Genomic DNA, 21,150 nt, shown 5'->3' on the forward strand with positions numbered 1-21,150 from the left:
AATGAAATGATACGATTGAGGAATCACAGATTTCATTTATGAAAATGAAATATTTTTAAGTCTTATAAAGGAACTAGCCGTGCATGCGTGCACACAGACAGAACCTATTGAAATGAAAAGCAGATCTTACAGAGTAGGAATCCAGCTTTTAAGTGATCAAGATGGCTTACTAAATCAATCATTACATCATTATTTCAGAAGCAGTGTTCACTGCTACCACAGCAGTCCTTACTATCTAGTCATCCAAGTAATGGGATGGAATCCTATAGTAAATAACTCTAATTAGCAGTACAAAGGTAGCTGTAGTCCAACGTGATATGGCTGTGGATACTATCGACAAAATTGTTAATGTTTCCGCTATATCAGCAAACACCTGTCCCTGCCAACACAAAACTGTTTGCTTACAAATCCTTTAATGCTATTAAGATTTCAATGACAAGCTATGCTTCCATTGACTATCTTAAGAACAGCAGTCCTAAAGAATATTTCCTGACAGTGATTCACTGAGTTGTTGGATTACACTTGTTTTGAGAGGAATGGTGTATGAAATCACAGGCATAGAGGAAAATAAATACTAAGGTCTTCAAGTTGTTATTCAACACCATAAAAAAAAAAGCAGTAAAGAAATATCCTTTTCTTGTACTTATAAAGATTAAGTGTCTTAGAATAGATGTATGTCAAAACTTAACTAGATGTTACAAACACTGCATTTACAGGCATTCCGTTAGAATTTGGAAAAAAAAAAAAAAAGACAACTTGCAAGAGAAATAGAAAAAAAATATATTGAAAAGCTGTAATAAGCTTCATGCATTGTAGCTCATTCACCAGCCAACATTGTGAAAGACTTGATTAGCTCAATCTCCAACGTGAGCTTTAGTATTAAGAATGCTACCACTGTTTTGAACTATAATTTGATATATTTTAGTAATATGTCTGTGTAATTTCACATTACACAAAACAATCTCTTCAGCAAGCAAGACTCTTTCTGAGCTATCAACAAGTGCTTGAGATCTAAAGGCAGTCATTTAAGCAGACAGAAATAAAAGGGGAAAAAATGAAGAAAAAAGCTTTTTACCTCAGATTAATCTCCCTTTATAATGACTTTTTAATTTTAAATTACGTCATATACAATGCTAGGTCCAGCTTCGATTAGAACTTCGCATCGAAAATTGGCATGCACAAGTCTGAAAATAAATTACTGATCAGTGAACTGTTGAAGAATGCAAACGTGAACTGCAGATACGATTAAGGAATCAAATGAAGATCATCATGCAACATGTACAAATTGTATGGTTCTAAATTCTGTAATAGTAGTAGCTAACAACGACTGAAAAGAAAGGTTAGGTAGAGGCTTCCTGGAAAGAAATGAACACATAGCCATGTCTATAAAACCATGTGCATATGCGCACATGTGTATCTTATATACAGAAGCGTTTGAATAAAAATATCTCTTATGCAAGAAAAGACATACTCTAGAATTCAAACTTCTTTGCTGTTTAGAACATTTTTGTTCTTTTTTTTCACATTTCCTAGCAAAGTTACATGTAAACAAGAAATAACCTTGCTTCTAATAGGGAACTGATTACAGTTACATTTTGGTAACAGTGTACCAATGACTACATTCATTCAACGCTTTATCAAAGAGAGCATAAGACAGAAAAAATTATGGATAAATATTAAACTGCATTCTTTTGTCAGTGGGGAGAAAGATATTATAGTAATGTTGTATTTAAGACATATATTCAAAGATAGATTCTTTTATCTGCTTGTGGATTTTTATTTCCTCTGGAAAATTAACCTCCATTTTACTATTTTGTTTTCACGTCAGCTGCTAAACTGCAAAATGTCTCTATCCAAAAATTAATTTTTAGTTCCTTTTTGAATACTGCTTCTCTATGACAGTGCGCCAAATAGTATTATGTAACAGTTTATAAAGGAAATGTTACAGCCTCCTTAAATCAGGATTTTGAATAAACAAAGTAATGAATGTAGGAGATATCAACTGTAAACTTGTATGACAAATCCACCCCCCCAAGAAGCTGAGAACTTCTAAAAGAAAATGTAAGTATAAAAAAAAAAATATCCAAATTTCAACACCCACTGCTAACATGTAGCTAGAAAGTTTGATTACCATGCAAACAGCTGTTCAGAGAGAACTGGGCTGGGTATTGCTCCTACTTGATTCAGTCACAGAGTTCCCTAAGAGGTTAATGGGTGCAGGACTAAGCCTTTGGCTTTAATATTTAAACAGAAAATAAATTCAGATTATCAGTCTAGTTTTGGAATCCCTGGGTACCTACGTATATTTACATTGACTATGATATGAGCTATTCTTCCTCCACTTTTTTCCTGTGGGTCACACTATAGATTTCTCTGTTTTTAATTGAAAAGCATTAAAAATTGGGTGGGTGGCAGGGCAGGAAAGGCTGTTTGCTAGATTCCAGGAAGGAAGAGTATATCACACTACATGACGTAAGAAATTCAGCACAGAACTCCTTTATTCACCAAGAATCATATTCTTGATTATTTATAACAAAAATAAACGTTCAGCAGTATGACACTTCCATCTCATCTCCCTCATAAATCTGCGTATGTATATGGTCTGAAGTAAACTATCCAACATAATTGCAAATCCACATTAATGAAAAATGCTTTATATTTCCCACTTAGTTATCGTATTAGACCTTGCATGTAGATAAACTGAGATTTTAAAGGTGGCTCTGAATTATGAATTTCAAACGTCCTTTGCAGATACAAATAGATAGTATAGAGCACCAAAAAGAGCCAAAAAATTATAAGCATTGAGCTATTCCAAATACAGCATACATATAAAAGCTCATAGTAAAGGTCAAGTCTTATCTAGATAGGCCAGTGGGCAATATGAGCTTTTGCACAACCTAACTTTGCAGATTTTGAAGGAAAAAGAGCCCCTGCCCCTTCCTCAAAGGAAACAAAAAACTGAGAAAGGAGTTAAATAATAAGTTGCATATCTGCATCTGAATTTCCTGACCTCAGGTGCTTTGAATACTACTTGGTAGTATTCCCTTTCTAAAGCACAGTCCAAGTTTGCTTCCTTTTTGTATTTCAAAAGGAGAAAATCAAATTATTTTTTTGTTTTGTGCATGGATTCTACTTGATTTGAAAGACAATTTAAGATCAAAGGGAAAATTAAGCCTAAAACCATTTTTAAATAATTTATCATTTCTTAATGTAATTGAGAGAAGAGCTATATACCAAGCCCTTAGAGTAATGATTGAACATGTTCATATATATATTACTGTGTAAATGATGTAATAAAAAGAAAAAAAATGCAAAATATTTTAATATTTTTGTAGTATTGTTATCAAGAGTTTTTTTTTTCCCCCAATGTGTACCTTTCTTTTATTTTTCCTCATGAATTTGACTTTTCCTTAGAATTAAATGGCATTTGTTGCTTCTTCTGTAGTAACTTTCTAAGGATCGGACGGCAAATAGATATGACGTAGGGAACCAGAACTCCTTTTTGGAGCTCCCTTACCAGCTCGGCTACCCATTTGGTTAGATTATCCTTGAGCAAGTTAGTCATTTCCCTGTGATTCATGTTTTCTGTCTGTAAATAAGGATAATGATTTTAACCTCCTTTGTGGAAGACTTTATCTACTGAAGAAATGGACTTCATGAAACAGAGTTATTATCATTCTTTCTTGCTAAGTAATTGGTGTGCTGCCTTGGATAAAACTGACTTCATCTGCATGAGAATGTGAAAAAAAAAAGACTTAAAAATCTTCAATATTCAGCTCTTCCAAATCTCAGCTTCAAAGCTCTATCTGGACTATTGAGATGTGAACATTATTAAGCATGCAGCCCAAGGAAAGAAGAGAAAAAAGGCAAAAAAAAACCACCAAACCCTCAGTTCAAGTCAGAGCACTTTTATAAGCCATTTTAATGTTCACTCTTACTTTATCCAAGATAGACTGTTAGCCCAAGTGATCTTCAAAACAGGATTTAGCTGTCACTCTGCATAGGCTCAGAAGGAACACTGTTTTTTTCCCCTCTGTCCCTTTATCACTGAAATTCTCCTTGTGACTTCTCGAATTCTTGTCCCTATGAACAGTGAAATATCATAGCTATTCTACATCCCAAGCAATAACACCTCTTGGGGTTTACTAAATCTGAATTGGTGTAAGGTAATGTTTTACCCTGTGCCTTCATGTTAGACCACTATCATTTCCCTTCATAAATTTCAATAGTGGAAATCTGATCTTAGCTCTCAGGCAGTCACCAATACATACCGTCCAGTGCAGTACTGCACCAAGTAGATTGTAAAAAAGTTGATGCATTTTATAATATGTAATTTACAGTATGTGTATTTTGCTTCACATCTCAGATACTCCTTCCTGAAGTACATCTGAGAGATCATGCCAATTCAGTGAAGACAGCGAAACAAAGGTAATATTGTAAAGAACTCTGCATGTTCGGCGTGAGAAAACTGAGTAGCTAGTGACCAACCATACAAAATAAGTTGATGGCGTGAGTCCAAATCTTACAGGACAGGTGTCTAATCACACAATTTAAACATACACACACACACACAGAGTACTAATTGGCACCCAAGTCAGCAGTTTCACAAGGGAGGCCAAGAATTTAATCAACCATGGGAAATAAACTAACTTCATGCTTAGAAATGACTCCTACAGAACATGACTGAAATACAGTGTGTTAATAATAGGTAGTAGTGTTGCATTTGTTCTACAACAAAATAACAGCTTTTGCCTCAACAGTTTTCAGCCAGAGAAGAAGAGCACGAATAATTATAACACCCATTCTGGATTTGAGAAACCCCTCCCTCCAACTACCAAAAACTTCCTGCGTAACGTTAGGAAGGCCATTTTCCGAAAGACTCAGATCCTTGCCCCCTAAATGAAATAATCACTCAATCAGTAAAAATTAGGCTCTTGAACATTTTTGAGTATCCCACTACTTGCCATTCTCTGCTAAATGCAGATGACAGTCCTTTCCTAGTTCATTGATATTGAGGTAGATGTGAAAGCAGATAATAATGCATTCCGGTGCTACCTTAATGGGAACAATATGAATCCCTCACATACTTTCCAGAAACCATGATTAAATCACTACCAAGAAAATATACATCGTTAAAAGGTGAACCAGAATCTTATTTCAAAACACAATGGGACATTTTATGACACACAGAACAGCTTAGTTCAGAATTTTTGCAAAATAATTGTAGAGGAGAACTCTATGACACTCTGCTAGATTTTCATCCTGCATGATTACTTTCCCAACTAATAACTCACCACAACTTTGACAGCCACCTAGCCTAGCAATGGACTCCTACAGAATAGCTATGTGTGCGCCAAAGGATTCTTCACCGGTAACAGTAACAGAAGTCATGCACAGAAGAGGAAAAAAAAAAGATGTTTTGCAAGCAAAACATGTTGCTGACTAAAACTGGTAGGGAGGAAGTATTATTTTTCAATGAGAATGTTTGACTAAACATTTTCAGATACAAATACAATGCTTTTGAAAACAAATATGATTCTGCACGGTATCAGGTAATATCTTAGGGAAAAAAAGCATTATCAACAACTGTGTTTTCCTTTAATAATTTAGATAGAATTGATTATAAAGCACTAGAGTAACTGAAAAACTGAGAAGGCATTCCCTCAGACATTTCCTCTAGTCATTCAAGATCAAACAGGATTTATGCTCATTTTTTTCATAAAATTAATCACAAAAAGCTAATAGCAAGAGCGATGCCTTTATATCAAAGTATCTTGTCATCACTTTGGTCAAAGAGAACTTTCTTTGCACTGTAACAGCACAACTTAGCCCAAAACTTAGAGGAAATCTGTATTATACATTAGTAGGAAATGATAGCAATTTCTTCAGAGAATTGTATTTAAATATTTATTGGGAACCAGCATTTTAAAAATTGCTCATGCAAATTACCCTGAAAGCACAGCACCAATATATTAAATTGGAAGTTCTGTGTGTTCGAGGTTTCAGCTCAAAATTGTTACTTGTGAGCTGACCAAACCTAACTGTCAGCACTCATTACCTCATCTGCAATCATCATTTACGTTACAGAAGTTCATAAATCACATCAGACCACTGAGTGATTTGAAAATATTTTGAAACTGTAGTTTTTGCCTCTAATGCAGTAAAATAGAAGTAAGAAAAATAAGGAATTTACCCAGTTAGGAACTAACGTCAAGTTTGACAACAGTCCCAGTGTTCTTATCTGAAATAGACTACTTTTAAAACTGGGAGAAAGAATAGGGAGCAGAGGCACAACAATAACAGCACTGGATGCATCTAAAAGAAAATAGCTTTCAGTTTATGTGCAACTATATGATTATATTCCCACCATCAGTCAAACCCAGCCCTTTCTGCAGATGTTTATTCTTTTCTCTCCTGTTTGGTTATTATGGTTCATTATGTTGAGGGACTAAACTGATTGAAATGTTCATTGAGATGACTGCTGCAGTAAAATCTGTAAAAGGAAAAAAAAAAGGGAATGCGGGGAGGGCAGGAGGAGAGGGAGCTTTTTATAACTCAGTAGCACTGATTGCTGCATCAGAAACAGTGCAAAAGAATGGGTGGGGGGAGGCTAAATACATGGCTTTTTAAGACAACAATAAATCATACGCCATATATAGGCCAAAAATGAAAGAGGCTCTGTGTTCAGATGTAAACTTCTGGCAAGACCTGGTTTGTTGTCAGGTTCCCAGACACAAAATAGACACTCTGTTCACTTAGCATGAAGCCCTGCAAGAAGCAGGGAGCTCCGGAGACTCTTGGCTCTTCTCAAGTCTCATTAGGTCTGCATATTAATGACTTGCAGCAATATAAAGGGGCCCTGTAGCAGCCTCCTCTTCCCCTGGTTCCTGGGTTTCCCATCGTTAAGGGGACAGTGACTATAGCAGCAGGAACATAGAGGATATTAACAGCACACAGGAGATGCTGCACTGCTATGACAGCAGAGTCCCTTGCCCTGAAATGTTTTTAAATGGAGTTTGAGAAAAATAAAATAAAATATAAAAATAAAATTAAAAAATGGAAGAGTGGAGAAACTCATGCAGTCTTTTGTATGACATACTTGTAACAATTCCTAATACATGACAGGGCATAGACGAAACAAGGGGAAAGAAATCACTTCATTGATTCAAGGCATACCAGACCTTTGGAAACTGCGGTAGGGAGGAAAGTAAAAGCATTTCTGGCGAAAATGCAGTGTGGGGGTGAGAATGAATTCTAATGCACAGACTCTAAACAATGTCCCTTTCAAAGGAAAACTGACAGTATGAGAGCAAAGACAGCAAGCCATACGCCTAGGAATAATACTGCAATGTATATGTTTTCTAGGTGATTCGAATCATGGCTATATCGAAGCCTTTCAAAGCATTTATTGGCTTTGCTAGGGCTGAAAGAAATATGGTTAAAAATACCTTAGCCTTATTAACATGGAGGTCACTTACACTATATGGTCTGTTAATTTGAATTGAAAAACAGTCCTCTAAAAATGCTAAGGTATTACCCATTCAGAACACCCAATGCGTCTCCACTGATCCCCAGCAAAAATCCTCACAGTCTGGCTGTCATTCAGTCACTGGGCTCATTCTTTGCCTTGGGAACTCCCCCTGCACTTCACGCTGCTGTGCCAGCTCAAGTGTCTACTAAACAAAGTTGCCTAATGCTTTGAAATCCTGAAAATCTATTGTTGGGAAAAAATGCACTAGAAAACATACCAATAACTTTGCTTTAATGTGAAGGAAGTTTTGCTACAGCCACTAATGCAGAGTAACATGCCAACCTCCCCCTGCCCCCAGACCAAAAGAATAAAATAAGTTTTGCCCCCTGAATGCATGGCATTCAAAATTGTCTCCTTGTGTAGGTTACCATAGTGGCAAGCTGGCTTAAACCTAGCCTTCCATGCAATATGCTTACATTATTTTATGCTGGTCTTGTATTATATTCCTACAGGTAACCGCTCTTTCTAGTCTCCCTACTTAAAGATCGACTATTTCCACTGCCTTATCAGACTTACCAGAGGATTGACCTCGATTAGTGGCATCATGATCACTGTCTCCTTGCTCACTGTCTCCATGACCACTGTCCTTAGAGCTTACTATGTCTGCTTCCTGGAATGCAGAACTAGACACACAAACATCCTTACATTAGAATAAACATGAAAGAGGAAGTCATAAAACATTCTTCTGCCATCACATGGCCAAACACGGTGCTGCATTCACCCACTCCTGCCTTGCTGCACTGCTTCTGCAGAGGCACTCTGTCCACCACAAACAAAACTTGTGTTTTCAGACATTGCTAGTCTAGCTGAAACGGACAGCAGGCATTAGCACTTTGCATGTTTTTCGTGTAATCGGTATAATTAATTTGGTATCATTTACATAAGCTGGATAGCTAAATTGTCACTCAGAGAGGCCAGTGTTATCTGGTACACCCTGCAGAAGGATTCATAAGTATTTAAAGCACGTTTTAGGCTAATACATGAAATGAGATTTTGTTCTCTTTTCAGATGACTTTGAAAAGAATTCAGAAAAGCCGTAATTCAGACTCATTTAGTTGACAGCATTTTATTTAATGTCTACATACATCCATTTCCCCACTGCTTTGCTACTATTTTACATCTGCAGTAAACACATCTCTGCATCCCATTCACACTTGCTAAAGCATGCATTATGAAAAGGCGACTAAGCTCATACCTGTTTACCCGTCGGGGTCTATCAACTAGATAACTGAGCTCAGCACGCTGATGTTTCGTCTAGGAAAAAGAAAATATTAGGAAACACTTGATCTCTTGATATTTCTGTAGCCAGCATCAGAAAATATACAAGATCAGCTCACCATATTCACTATAAATGATAATGTTTAGCTGCAATTAGGCCTACACAATCTGCTTCTAGGACGTAAGGAGAGAAACCCACCAGCCCTCGATTCTTCTTCACACATACGGGAAAGCATGAGGGATTTTTTTCCCCGAGTTCTTTGGGACAAGATTCTGACACGTTTTCTCACAGTGCATGCTGTCAAGCATCACAAGGACTCCCACAAAATCAGCACAACTATTTCCAGACTTGTGTACTACTTGCTCTGAGCAAAACTTATTGGAATATAGTTTTTGGTCTGTTATAATTCCAGCATATAAAAAATAGGTGGAGACGGTATAGTTATTGCACACTAGGGGAGAAAATAAATCGAGGTGCCCTCGGGTCCTCAAAAAGGCAAGAAGAGACAGAGTTTTACACACATTTCAAGGAAAAGTCAACATTAAAAGCCAACACCACACATTTTACTTCAAAATGTATCTGACCTTAGAAAACATCATTCAAACTACCTCTGCCAGACTGGACAGCGTTGAGGTTCCAGTATTCATGTTAAGAGAGAGTGTGTTTTCATTAGGACACAAGCAGAGGGGTACCAAGGGTGTGTATGAGCTAGCTGAGGAAATGATTACCAGGGGAGCATTATGATATGGCATACGCTTTGATGGAGGTTCTCTACACGCTAGGCAACATGATACAGAGAACAAGCTTAACAAGAGGGAACTTTAAATCTCTGTATGTAATTTGACAGAAACTCCTTCTTGCTGCCTTTCTTTGCGAGCTCACCTTTAGGTTATAAAGGGCTGTTCAGGCAGAGGGAAGAAAAGTCAAGGAGTAAACTAGCTCACAAATCACTTAAAGTTCCTGCTACCTGCAGAGATTGTAACGGTCCCAGAGGAGGGGGTTCCCTTGGGCAAAAGGGGTTCGGGAAAGGGTTTGGAAAGACAAAAAGTGCAGTCCCCATATTTCTCCCTGTGGTTATTCCCCGTGTTATCAGAGAGGCACGGCCCCCTGCAAAGCACCAGCGAGCCCCCGGCCAGGAGAGGACCCCTGAACGTGAGGGCAGGGAGCGGACAGATGAGGTGCAAAAACACTCCCCCCCAAAAAAAGCGGGGGCAGAGGAGGAGCCCGGGGGGGGGGGGGGCGGAATTGTGGCAGGGGGAGCGGTACGGGGACGGGCCTTCTCCCCCCTTACCTCGCTGGAGAGGATGCTGCCGTTGGAGATGATGTCGGGCTGCTGGTCGGCGTAGCCGGTGACGATGGCCCCGCAGGGGTTGTGCTCGGCGTCGGTGCTGCGGGACGGGCTGCAGGGCTTGAGGAACATCAGGTCGGTCTTGGCGGACTCGGGGGTGAGGCAGACCTGGTAGCAGTAGTTCTGGTTGTGGTGGTGGGAGCCGAAGCTGCCCGCCTCCTCGGCCGGCACCTGCGCCGGGTTGCTGGGCACGTTGGAGCTCTGCACCAGCATGATGTCCGACTTGCTGAGCTTCTTCTTGCGGGCCCGCGCCTGGCGGCTGCAGCAGGGGCAGCAGCAGCAGCAGCCCAGGCAGCAGTCGCTGGCCAGGCACGTGTAGATGTTGAGCTTCTTCTCCTTCTGGCAGCGCACGGCCAGCACGATCATGGCCAGCAGGAAGACGAAGGACACGGAGCCCAGCGCGATGATGAGGATGAGGGTGAGGTCGAGCGACGCGTCCCCCCCGGAGCGGCTGGGACGGTGCTCGCCGCCTGCCCCGCCGCCCCCCGCGCCCGCCCCGGCTCCCTGCCCGCCGCTGCCGCCGCCGCCGCCGGGCCGCTCGGCCGCGCCGTCCACCAGCACCACCTGGATGGCGGCGGTGGAGGAGAGCGGCGGCTGCCCGTGGTCGCGCACCTCGACGAGCAGCTCGTAGGGGCGCTGCGGGTCGCGCTTGGCCGGCACCCTGCGCGCCGTGCGGAGCTCGCCGCTGCGCCAGTCCATGCGGAAGAGGCTGGCCTCGTTGCCCCGCGCGATGCTGTAGGTGAGGCGCGCGTTGTCGCCGTCGTCGGCGTCCACGGCGGCCACCCGGCTCACCAGGTAGCCCGGCTCGGCGCCGCGGGGCAGCAGCTCCCTCGCCGGGGTGCCGTTGCGGCCCGGCACGGGGCTGACGATGGCGGGCGCGTTGTCGTTCTGGTCCACCACCACGATGTTGACGGTGGCGTTGGCGGCCAGCGGGCGCGGCTCCTCGCCGGCGTCGCGGGCCTCCACCTGGAAGCTGAACTCCTTGAGCTGCTCGTAGTCGAAGGAGCGCAGCGCGTAGAGGAAGCCGTTCTCGGCGTTGATGGAGACGTAGGTGAAGACGGACATGCCCTGGATCTGGCTCTCCAGGATGGAGTAGGCGAGCCGCGCGTTGGCGCCCTGGTCGCGGTCGGTGGCGCTGACGGCGTAGATGTAGGCGCCGGGCACGTTGTTCTCGCTGACGAAGACCTGGTAGACGGGCTGCGAGAAGCGCGGCGCGTTGTCGTTCACGTCGCTCACCCGCACCTGGATGGACTTGCTGGTGCTGAGCGGCGGCCGGCCGCCGTCCCGAGCCACCACCGTCAGCGTGTAGGCGTCGCCGCCCGGCTGCTCGCGGTCGAGCGGCCCCTCGGTGACGATGGTGTAGTAGTTCTTGAAGGAGCTCTTGAGGCGGAAGGGCGCGTCGCCCTGCAGCAGCTCGCACTGCACCTGCCCGTTCTCCTCCGAGTCGCGGTCCGACACGCTGAAGAGGGCCACCACGGTGCCCGGCGCCGCCGCCTCGCTCACCGCCTCCTTGACGGTGGAGAAGCTGATCTCGGGCGCGTTGTCGTTGGCGTCCAGCACCCGCACCAGCACCTTGCAGTGCGCCGGCACGGCGTTGGGCCCCAGGTCCTTGGCTTGCACGTACACCTGGTACACGCTGCTCTCCTCGTAGTCCAGCTCGCCGCTCACCTCCAGCCGCCCGGTGCGCGGCGCGATGCCGAAGAGCTCCCGGGCGCGGGCCGAGATGTGGCTGCTGAAGGAGTAGATGACCTCGCCGTTCTGCCCCTCGTCGGGGTCGCTGGCGTTGAGCTGCAGCACCAGGGTGCCGGGCGGCGAGTTCTCGGGCAGCGACACGGTGTAGACGGGCTGCTCGAAGGCAGGGACGTTGTCGTTGGAGTCCAGCACCCGCACGGTGAGCAGGGCGGTGCCGGTGCGCTGCTGGGGCTGCCCGCCGTCCACCGCCGTCAGCACGTAGCGGTGCACGGCTTGCTGCTCGCGGTCCAGCGGCTGGTCCAGCACCAGCTCGGCGAAGCGGTTGCCGTCGCCCTGCGTCTGCACGTCGAGGGAGAAGTAGCTGTTGGGGGTGATCTCGTAGGTGCGCAGCGAGTTGGTGCCCACGTCGGGGTCGAAGGCGCTCTCCAGGGGGAAGCGGGTGCCCGGCGTGGCGCTCTCCGAGATCTCCACCGTGAGATCGGGCTCCGGGAAGGAGGGCGGGTTATCGTTGATGTCTAGCACCTCAATCTCCACCCGGAACAGCTCCAGGGGGTTCTCCAGGAAGACCTCCAGGTGCAGCAGGCAGGAGGGGCTCTGCTTGCAGATCTGCTCCCGGTCGATCTTCTCGTTCACGTAGAGCACCCCGGTCTCCAGGTTGAGCTCCAGGTAAGGGCTGCGGGAGTTAGGCGCCGTCTGGAAGCGGCGAGCCGAAAGTTTTGTAATGTCCAAGCCCAGGTCCTCGGCGATATTCCCCACGAACGTGCCATGCTCCTGCTCCTCCTGCACCGTGTAATGGAGCTGGCAAAGGGCCCCCTCCACCATCCAGAGCAAGGCGAGGAAGAATAGCACGACCATCTCCAAGCGGGGAAAGAGAGCCCCCCTCCCCGACACCACCTCTTCCTCCTCTTCCGAAAACCACCACCTCCTCCTCCTCCTCCGAAAGCACACAGCGCAGTGTGTGCGCCTTTGCCTGTGTGTCTCTGTGTGTGTGTGAGTGTGTCTGTGCGTGTCCGCGCCTCCGAGCGTGCGGGGAGAGAGAGAGAGGGATCGGGGGAGGGGGAAAGGAAAGGGGGGTTTGGTTTAGGGGGGAATATGCTAGGTATTATTTCTTCTGATTCATGTTAAGATCTTTTTCTCCCCCATCTCCCTCCTATTTGTTACGGGTATTACTGTTTCACACGCTGACCAAATGTAGAAGGCAGGCGTCCCCACTTCATCTGTGATCTTCGGAATAAACGGCCAACTAATAATAGCTATTAGCTGGCCGTACCTACAGATAAACAGTAGTCCGTTTTTATTTATTCCGAGAGTCTTGGCACTGCACCGCGGCAGCAGCAGCAGCGGCGGAGGCAGCAGCAGCAGCAAATCCCAAGGAGGAAATTTTTATATTTCAAGATTGTCCTCGGTTTGTCTTCCTGGTGGGAGCTGGAGGGGTAGATGCTGCTGGAAGAGCCGGTGGACATGCCCTCTCGAGATGCAAGAAAAAGGCAGGAAACCGCGAAAAAAAAAAAAAATTAAAACCCGCAAAAAGATTTCATATCAAAAAAGGCAGAGAACAGCTTCGCTACCCAAAACTTTCATTCCCTGATTTCTCGGGGATCTCCTCTTTTTATTTAAAGGTCTTAGATTTTTCTCTCTTCTATCAACAGTCTTTCATTTTCTTCTTTTATTGCTATCATTACGCTCATCATCATCACCACCCTGCTTTTTACGGATGTGCCGATCAGTTTTTTTCCTCCTCTCTCGCTGCTTTTGCGTCTAACCCCTCTCTGTCTGTCTGTCTGTGCTTGCTGCTGCTGCTGCCGCCGCCGCCGCTCTCCTCCCGTCCCGGCTCCGGCTCCGGCTCCGTCCCCGGCTCCTCTGATCTCTGCCGGCAGTTTCTGAGCCGGCAGCGCTCGGCTCCGCTGTTTTTGCGCAGCGCCCGGCTCCTGCCAACCAATCGGCTGCCAGCACCGCCCCCGGGGGCGGCGCCCATTGGCAGCGGCGCACGTCAAGTAGGCTGCAGCACGGCCGGGCGGGCAATGCGTGCAGCACAGGCAGCGCAACGCAACGAGTGCAGTACGTGCAGTACACCCAAAGCAATGCATGCAGTGCAATACATGCAATGAACGCAATGCAATATATGCGTGCTTGCCTGCCCGCTAGCCCCCTGAGAGCGGCTATTCCCCTGCCGCAGGAGCAGGGTCGGGAAACCACCGCTCGTCACCACAGAGCCGTAAACAGCCATCTCCTTGGAGAGGGAGTTTCCACCAGCTACCAACTTTCCTATCCTACGCCCCGGCACGACGCCGTTTTTAGAAAAAGCGTAAACAATGGGAAACTTGAGAAAAAATTTTCCTCCCTCGGGGGCTGCCTTAGCTAATTAGTTTGCTTGGCGGCGGAGGAAAGTGCCGCTCTCCATCTGCGCGGTGTTTCCAGTCCCCCCCCCGCGTTACGCCTTCCAGTGTCCCCCGGCAGCGCGGGATGCTCGGGGGGGCGAGCACGGGGGGGGAGCCAGTGCTTCGTCCCCCCACCGGCTCCCGGGGGTGCTGCATTTGGGGGCGCCACGGGCAGGCGCGCGGAGCCGCTCATTGCCGAGCGAGGCGAACCCGGTGCCGGCTTCCCCGCCGGTCGCCCTCGCCGAGCCGGGGCGAAGCGGGATCCCGCAACTTCACAGACCGCAAATAAATAAATAAATAAATAAAAATTAAAAATGAATAAGTATTCATTTTTTCCCCCAAAAAATCAATTCTATTGCTGCCGAAGATCACGCACCAGCCGCCAGCGGTGCCCCCCGGGCGGCCCCGCCACAGGCGCGGGGGCTGCGACGCCGCGTCCGCCACCGGCCGCCCACCGGCACCAACGGCGGGCGCCCGGCGCCCCCCAGCGGCGGCAGCAGCGCACTGCGCCCACCCGCCCCGGCACGGCACGGGCGGCGCCGAGCGGCCCCGCGGGGAAGGAGGCGGTGGCGGGGGGGGGACGGGACTGGCCGCGACCCCCCCCCCCTCCCGCCGCCCTCACCGGGGTCCCGTCTCCCCGCCCTGCCCGTCCGTGTCTGTCAGCCGCCGCCGGGGAGAGGCGTCCCCCGGCGCCGCCGTCCTGCCCGCCCCTGCCCACCTCTCGGCGTTACGGCACGTCTAAAGCAGAGCCGGCGGGGCCGTTTGCCGGTAAAACGGCTTTCGTCAGGGAAAAATTAATTTTAAAAAAGCCCTTCGCCCGTCGAGGAAACCGGGCACCGGGAAGCAGCGGGGCGGCGGAGGAGCCGGAGGTGAGGGCAAGCGGCGGGGCCCGGGGCCGGGGCCGTTCCCCGGGGAGCGGCGTCGGGGCGCCCCCCACGCGTGCCCGAGGGGCGCGCCCCCGCGGCACAACCGGGCCGGTGGGGCCGAAATCCTGGCGGGGGCGCGCACGCGGGGCCCCCTCCACGGCGCCGTGCCCGCGCAGCGCCCGCCGGCTCCGCGACGCCCCCCCCCCCCCCCGGCTCCCCGCCCGCCGCCTCCATTTTGTGGAGCTGGGTGCCCCGGCCGGCGTTGTGTTAAAGCCTCGTCGCGGAATTAAAAGCCCCGATGATCTGAGGCAGCCCTCTAATGCGAAATGACAAATTGCACTTAGGCGATACATGAACGAGAAAATGATTTATGGATTTTCGCGATGGTCTGAGCAAATGAAGGCGACATGAATTATACATCCTAATGTGCAGTATATCATTTTCTAATAACACTGGTTTAGTTCTAATGCTCGACGCTGCTCTCTTCGATAGGGGGTATTGATTAAATAAAAAGTCCGAGGGCTATCTTTAAACCGGACGCCTATCTTCGGCAGGCACCAGCTGAGGTTTATATATTTACCCGCTGCTAAAGCAGAGGGCTTTCGCTGGATCCGTGACACTGTGGCTTTTAGCATTTCCATCTGTCATCATTTAATTTGGCAGTGACTTCGCCAAATGAAGACCGATCTCTTGTATCGCTGCGTTTTGCTCTGTGCTGCGCTTTAGAAACGTAAATAGATGACATCAGGTCTGTAAATCCACCATACAGACGGGGATAGCACCTCGGTAAGTCAAAGGCTTTTCTCCCTGCCAGATGTCTCTCGTGCTGCCTTGGCACCCCAACCACTACGACTGCACAAGGGGCATTTCCTGGCAAGGAGAACGTATGACAAATGATACTCGTGCTCAACCAGAACTTTCCTAGCATCTCCACTCGCTGGATTTCACAGATTTTCTTCAAGAGAAAAAACTTTGCATTTAAGTCATGTGCACTGGGAGGGAGAACCAGTGTGAAAAACAGTGCATTTTTCAGCATGAAAACAGCGTGAAAAACAGGGGAGGAAGAGCTATCAAATGGGGGGCTTAGCCCCAGATTCAGCTGCATTAGAGTGCCCCAAGCCCACCCTTCCCCTCCCACCCTTCACAACCGAGTACCTTTGCTCTTCATCACAGAGTAGCAGTGAAGTGATTGTGACATAAGCTGTGAGTATTCCCAATGATTTAAGTTTTTGCTAGGCTAAAGTATCTCGTGACACTGAGAAGGACAAGCAAGGCCTGCCCTTCCATGAACTGGTTTAGAACAGGGCTGGGGAAGATGAAGGCAGAGGATCAATGCATTTATTTGGGGGTTAAATCAGTGATTATTTTGGGGAGGTGAGGAAAAGCTTCATTTCTCACTACCCAAATGAACTATTGCGGTTGTTCTGAAGCAAAAAGTCGTTTAAGTCTGAAATGCCCAACTGCTGCGTTTTGGATTGAACAATTGCTTTCCTAACCTGGACAAACACGGTTTTGGGAGTAGAAAGCAATTCCCAGCTGTTTAGTTGAGTCACCAAAATGATCTTCTGGTCCCATTCTAGGTATCAGCCTTACTTTTAGGCCAAGGAACTTTGCGACCACTTTCCTGTCTGGATGTTAAAAACACTGAGAATTGGGATTTTTTCTCCTCCTGTCTTCTCTCCCCCCAAATCTTAGATTGCTATTACTTGGTTTAATTTTAATAATCTCAGTTTAAAAAAACATAAACCCCACCCATGTCCTCCTTTGAGACAATTAATAACAGCTCTTATTGCAGGAAAGATTACTAGAATCAATGATGTGATTAGGACTGTAAATAAGAACTAAAAGATGTCACCATTAGAAAAAGCCTGCTTTACTAATAGGAAGATGTGTATGTTTTACTGATAGGGCTGTAGGATGAAAATCCTGCTTCAAACAGAGGTCGATACTGAACAATTTAAGAAATTAACTAAGAGGCCTGATTAAGGTTATTTGTGTCAGAGGGAAAGGTTCACTGCCACCACTCCCTCAATGGATTTCTTCCTTAATTGCCAATGAGGAGACAAAACAGGAAGGCTAGACCATTTGGCTAATCAATAAAAAAGCCTGCCTTCATGTTAGCCTGAGGAGTACTCCTTGGGTCAGATCAATACGGCAGCCACCAAAGTTCTCACAGAGGTCACCAGCGATCAAGATGTTTTCTGATGGCTTTTAAACAACGTCGGAGCCAAGCATCTGCCGCGAGGCTGTGGATGTAAGGAGATTCGGAGCTACAGTGTTAATCATCATCTTCGTGCTTATGGGAGGACTCCTGGTGATAAAAACAACTCGTATTTATGACCTTAGACAGCTGTTTTAATAAATGAAGACAAAGTATTACTTCATTACATGCTCTGCGCTGTGCCAGTTATCAGATTTGATGGAGCCTCACCAGAAGGTGCCAGGAGTCCTTCCGAGTAAGAATTACAGTGTATGCACCACAGTCCAGAACAGAGTTAAACTGGATGCATCTTCTAGGGATTTAAGGCCAGCTTCTGACTTCTTTTCTTTGCCCTCCTCACCTCCCAGCAAAGAAAGTACAGATTTCAGGGAGACAGCTCAAGCAGCAAGAGGCTGCTCAGCATGAGATACTACATGGCTGCAGTCCGTTCCTTATCCCACCTTCTCCAGCTTTCAGACAGTCTATAATAAGGTCTATTAAAAATAATCCCAGCTTGTTTTAGTGGTTTATCCAATTTAAGTCTGCCTTGAGATAACTACAAAAAATCTGATTTTACATAGTTAAGCTCTCAACATTTCTAGCAACCAGGCATTTTTAGAGCATCTGGATCAGAGCACCCAAAGTCCTGGTCACTTCAAAACACTTGCACATGAGTGACTTAATGCTGATTAAGATGCACTGGGTCCAGTTCCCATAAATTTGCTTTATGCCCTGTTATTTTTAATCTATCCCCTATTTAGTGGCAAATCTGACTGTATCTAACTTACGTGTATGGTAGCATTACAGGTTCACTCTAAACCCATGGAAATAACATTACGCAAAGCAACCAGTCTAAGTACATTTTAATTCATCTGTTTACTTGCAGAAGAGAGATGACAGCTTTGTATCTAACTTACCTAATAGAAGGTGTTTCTTGCAAAATACTTTAATAAGGCAAATTACCAACCATTTAACTAGAATTTTCAGAAAGATAGCTTACGGCATAGATAGAAACCAGGTATTGCATCAGTTGAGAAGCAAAATATCATCCCATGTATCAAGCCAGGCAACATCAAGACACTATTTTCTGTATAAATTTCTTTCTATGATATGGCTCAATCAGCTGCACCCATTTCTTTGAACTTTATAGAAACACAGTTGACCTGATCTGAATTTAACAAATGCTGCTAAGCTTGAATGATTACTGGTGCAAAGGAGGATAAAACCAGAGTAAAAAAACTTCAGTTGCTTGAGATGCTGTTAAGCTTCTTATTATACACTCAAAGCCATAGGTAGATGTAGTTACTCATGATAAAGAAAATTGTTCTGTTGATTTTCTTTTCAACAGCAAGTTCAAGCCTTGAACTAAAGCATAGCTTGTTTTGAGGTTCAACTTGAAAGTGGTAGTTAAGAACATAAAACTTTTATTCTTATCCTCATAATACTGCACACACAGTGCTTGACAGAATAAATAGAAAAAAATAGATGGCCCAGAAGAATTTACATTCTTGGGCCTCAGTTTTATATATATATGTATATAAAATTGTCAGCATAATTCTATCATGAGTAACCTTACCAGCTACACAGCGGATAACAACAGCATTGACTGGGAAGGGAAAGGGGTAAGAGGGGAAAAATGATGTTTATAATCATTCAGTCACTTGGGAAGAGAGTGCATATCTGTATTTCTGTAGCTATTCTAGGTGGAGCAACAAGCACTACCAATAGTTAAGTCTGCATTTTTCTGTTTGAATCTTTCCATGAGACACCACACTCAGGTGCTTGCTTTTCATCCTTAAGTTGCAGATGGCCAGTGTCAGCTTTTCCATACTGTTACACACCTCAGTTTGAACACTGAGGAAGTTCCAACTGGAAAGCTGTTTAGTCAGGTATGAGGCAATAATCAAGGAAGATACATTATTTTGTCCATGCAAAAAACATTACAGTGTTCAATTCAGAAATTTTGCCACCTCCACATCTTGGAAGAGCGAGTTTAGCAGATGGAGGTCTCAGGAGTGCTTTTTGCCATTCTCAGAATGACGCGTGAAAGCAATGAGTCCTTGAAAAGCCTCAGTTTACACACTCAGACTTATAAGCTGGTCCTTGAAGAACCTGCACGTAAGAGAACTAGACATACCCTCTCACAACTCCTGCTTAGAGGTCAGCCTGCGTGACAACAGCCATGTGAGTTCGTCTGTTGCACACAATTACTGTGGAGGATGAGCTCCATTTTTCTCACTCAGAATGGTTACTTCCAGGATTGTGCAGACTTAACTGCAGAGCTGGATATAGATTCAAAGCATGTGTACACTTACTACTCCCACTGGTGGCAGGGAAAAGGAGAAAGTAGAGGAAAAAAAGCATATATAGAGGAAAACATGCAGAACAGCAGAAAAAGAAAGTCACAAGAGCAAAAGCATAGAGAAATAACTAAAACATAAGTGCAACAAAATAAGCAGCAAGAGAAAAAAAAATAAGGAGTTTAGACTTAAAAGCAAAAAGACTAATCACTTAAGTAAATACCCTACCAGACTTTTCAGCATCATCCTAAACTACTGTAGCCTAACAAAAAGCTGTTAGCGTACCCTTTAGTTTTTGTTTTTTTTTGCAAGCTTTATATATTCATGGAAAATCTCACAACTGCTAACTGTTACTTAATTAGGTGAAGCGGGAGTAGTCTGTGCTATACATCTCAATGGCCCACCCGCTATTTGCTCTGCACGCTGGGGCCCGGTGGTGCTGCGATCCCGGCTCTTCAGTTAAGAAATCCAAGCAGAAGGTCGCCGCTGGCAGCAGCAGCCCCTGCTGAGCCGGGCACCTCTGGGGGCTGTGCGTGGCCGGCAGCTGCAAGGCGGCCCTGCTCAGCAGCACCTCGCCGCTACGGGCACAGAGGTGTGCACCTCACTCAGCAAAACTGGGAAAAGTTATTAACAAAGTATGGAAGTCGCATAGTAAATACTCAATTTTAAAGTTACTCGTGCTGTTGCTTCTCGCATGCCTATGCATGACAGCTGTTAAAAGATCCGTCCCCGCTGCCCAGCAGTCCTGCAGTTTGCTCACTGGAGCGAGGGCCCCGAGCAGTACCAGAGGAGTGTGCTGGGACAAGATCTGTTGGAAGAAAGCTTTTGTTTGATCAGTGTACACACAATGAGCGGCGCTGGCGGTATTGAATCAGGGCTGGCTGGTACCTGCAGGACCTCAGCCTCTTCGGTTAGTAAACACTGCATGAGGCAGGTGGTACCAGGAAGGAAAAGAATGATCTTATAATTAAACATCTTGGGTGCCCTGTGCTGTTGTGCATTACTGTATGCAACGTGTACCCCTCCTCGGTTTTGGGAGGGGCCGTAACGGCACTGCCGAATGTCTTTAGACGTGAATGGAGGAAGGCTAGTGAAGCACCGGGGCGCGATGGGGAGCGCTCAGGAGGTGGTGGCAGCTTTACAGGGAGCAGGGGGCTGGCATGGTATGCACCAAAGCAGCCTGCAGGCATATGTGACTGTCTCCTAACGTGCCCACAAGCAAGCTGCTGATTCACACCTGCTTCCTTTAATTCTGATGTTCTCTCGATTTGCAGGCTTTACTATGCAAATCTTTTTGAAGTAGCACATGCATATACAATCGTATACATATGCTTATACGTAATTACACGGACCTTGATGTTGCGCTTGGAAAGAAATGACAATGTTGCGAGATGCGTGTGCGTGGGGAGAGGGGATTGCAGCTGCCTTGAGTTCAGCAGGAGCAACGGCCAACACAGAACGGATCCTGCCTCGAGTCAGAGGCAATGTCTTTTAATTCAGCGCAGGGGAGGAGGCAAAACGTTACCCTGCGGCGGGCAGGGCTACCCTGCCGTGGTGCTGCTCAGTGCGGTGGCTGCCTGGGCTCGGTGGCTGCTCCTCCCGGCTGCCAAACACCA

General features: G+C 46.3%; 2 protein-coding genes across 32 annotated transcripts in view; one reads left to right on the forward strand and one right to left on the reverse strand.

The window, feature by feature from the left end:
- PCDH10 (protocadherin 10) overlaps positions 1–14,596 on the reverse strand; it is a 321,360-nt gene extending 306,764 nt beyond the window's left edge. For 14 of the 22 annotated variants that reach the window (XR_014583037.1, XR_014583038.1, XR_014583039.1 and 11 more), the window contains exons 1-3: positions 10,042–14,595; positions 8,727–8,785; positions 8,048–8,154 (exon numbers count right to left, since the gene is read on the reverse strand). Coding sequence is in view for 11 of the 22 variants with exons in the window: in XM_083832734.1 (XP_083688860.1) it covers positions 8,048–8,154; positions 8,727–8,785; positions 10,042–12,645 (2,770 nt within the window). In the remaining 11 variants the exon portion in view is untranslated. Of the gene's footprint in view, positions 1–3,313; positions 6,494–8,047; positions 8,155–8,726; positions 8,786–10,041 lie in introns of those variants that run through there. The other 8 variants (XM_083832731.1, XM_083832733.1, XM_083832736.1 and 5 more) reach the window with 4 other exon arrangements.
- Positions 14,597–14,693: 97 nt separating this feature from the next.
- The window catches only part of LOC310898856 (uncharacterized protein), a 301,549-nt gene continuing 295,092 nt past the window's right edge, over positions 14,694–21,150 (forward strand). For all 10 annotated transcript variants that reach the window (XR_014583805.1, XR_014583806.1, XR_014583807.1 and 7 more), the window contains exon 1: positions 14,694–15,037. The gene's annotated coding sequence lies outside the window, so the exon portion shown is untranslated. The remainder of the gene's footprint in view (positions 15,038–21,150) is intronic.

The sequence above is a fragment of the Anser anser genome, assembly GCF_964211835.1.
Source record: "Anser anser genome assembly, chromosome: 4".
In the NCBI taxonomy this organism is placed as follows: Eukaryota; Metazoa; Chordata; class Aves; order Anseriformes; family Anatidae; genus Anser; species Anser anser.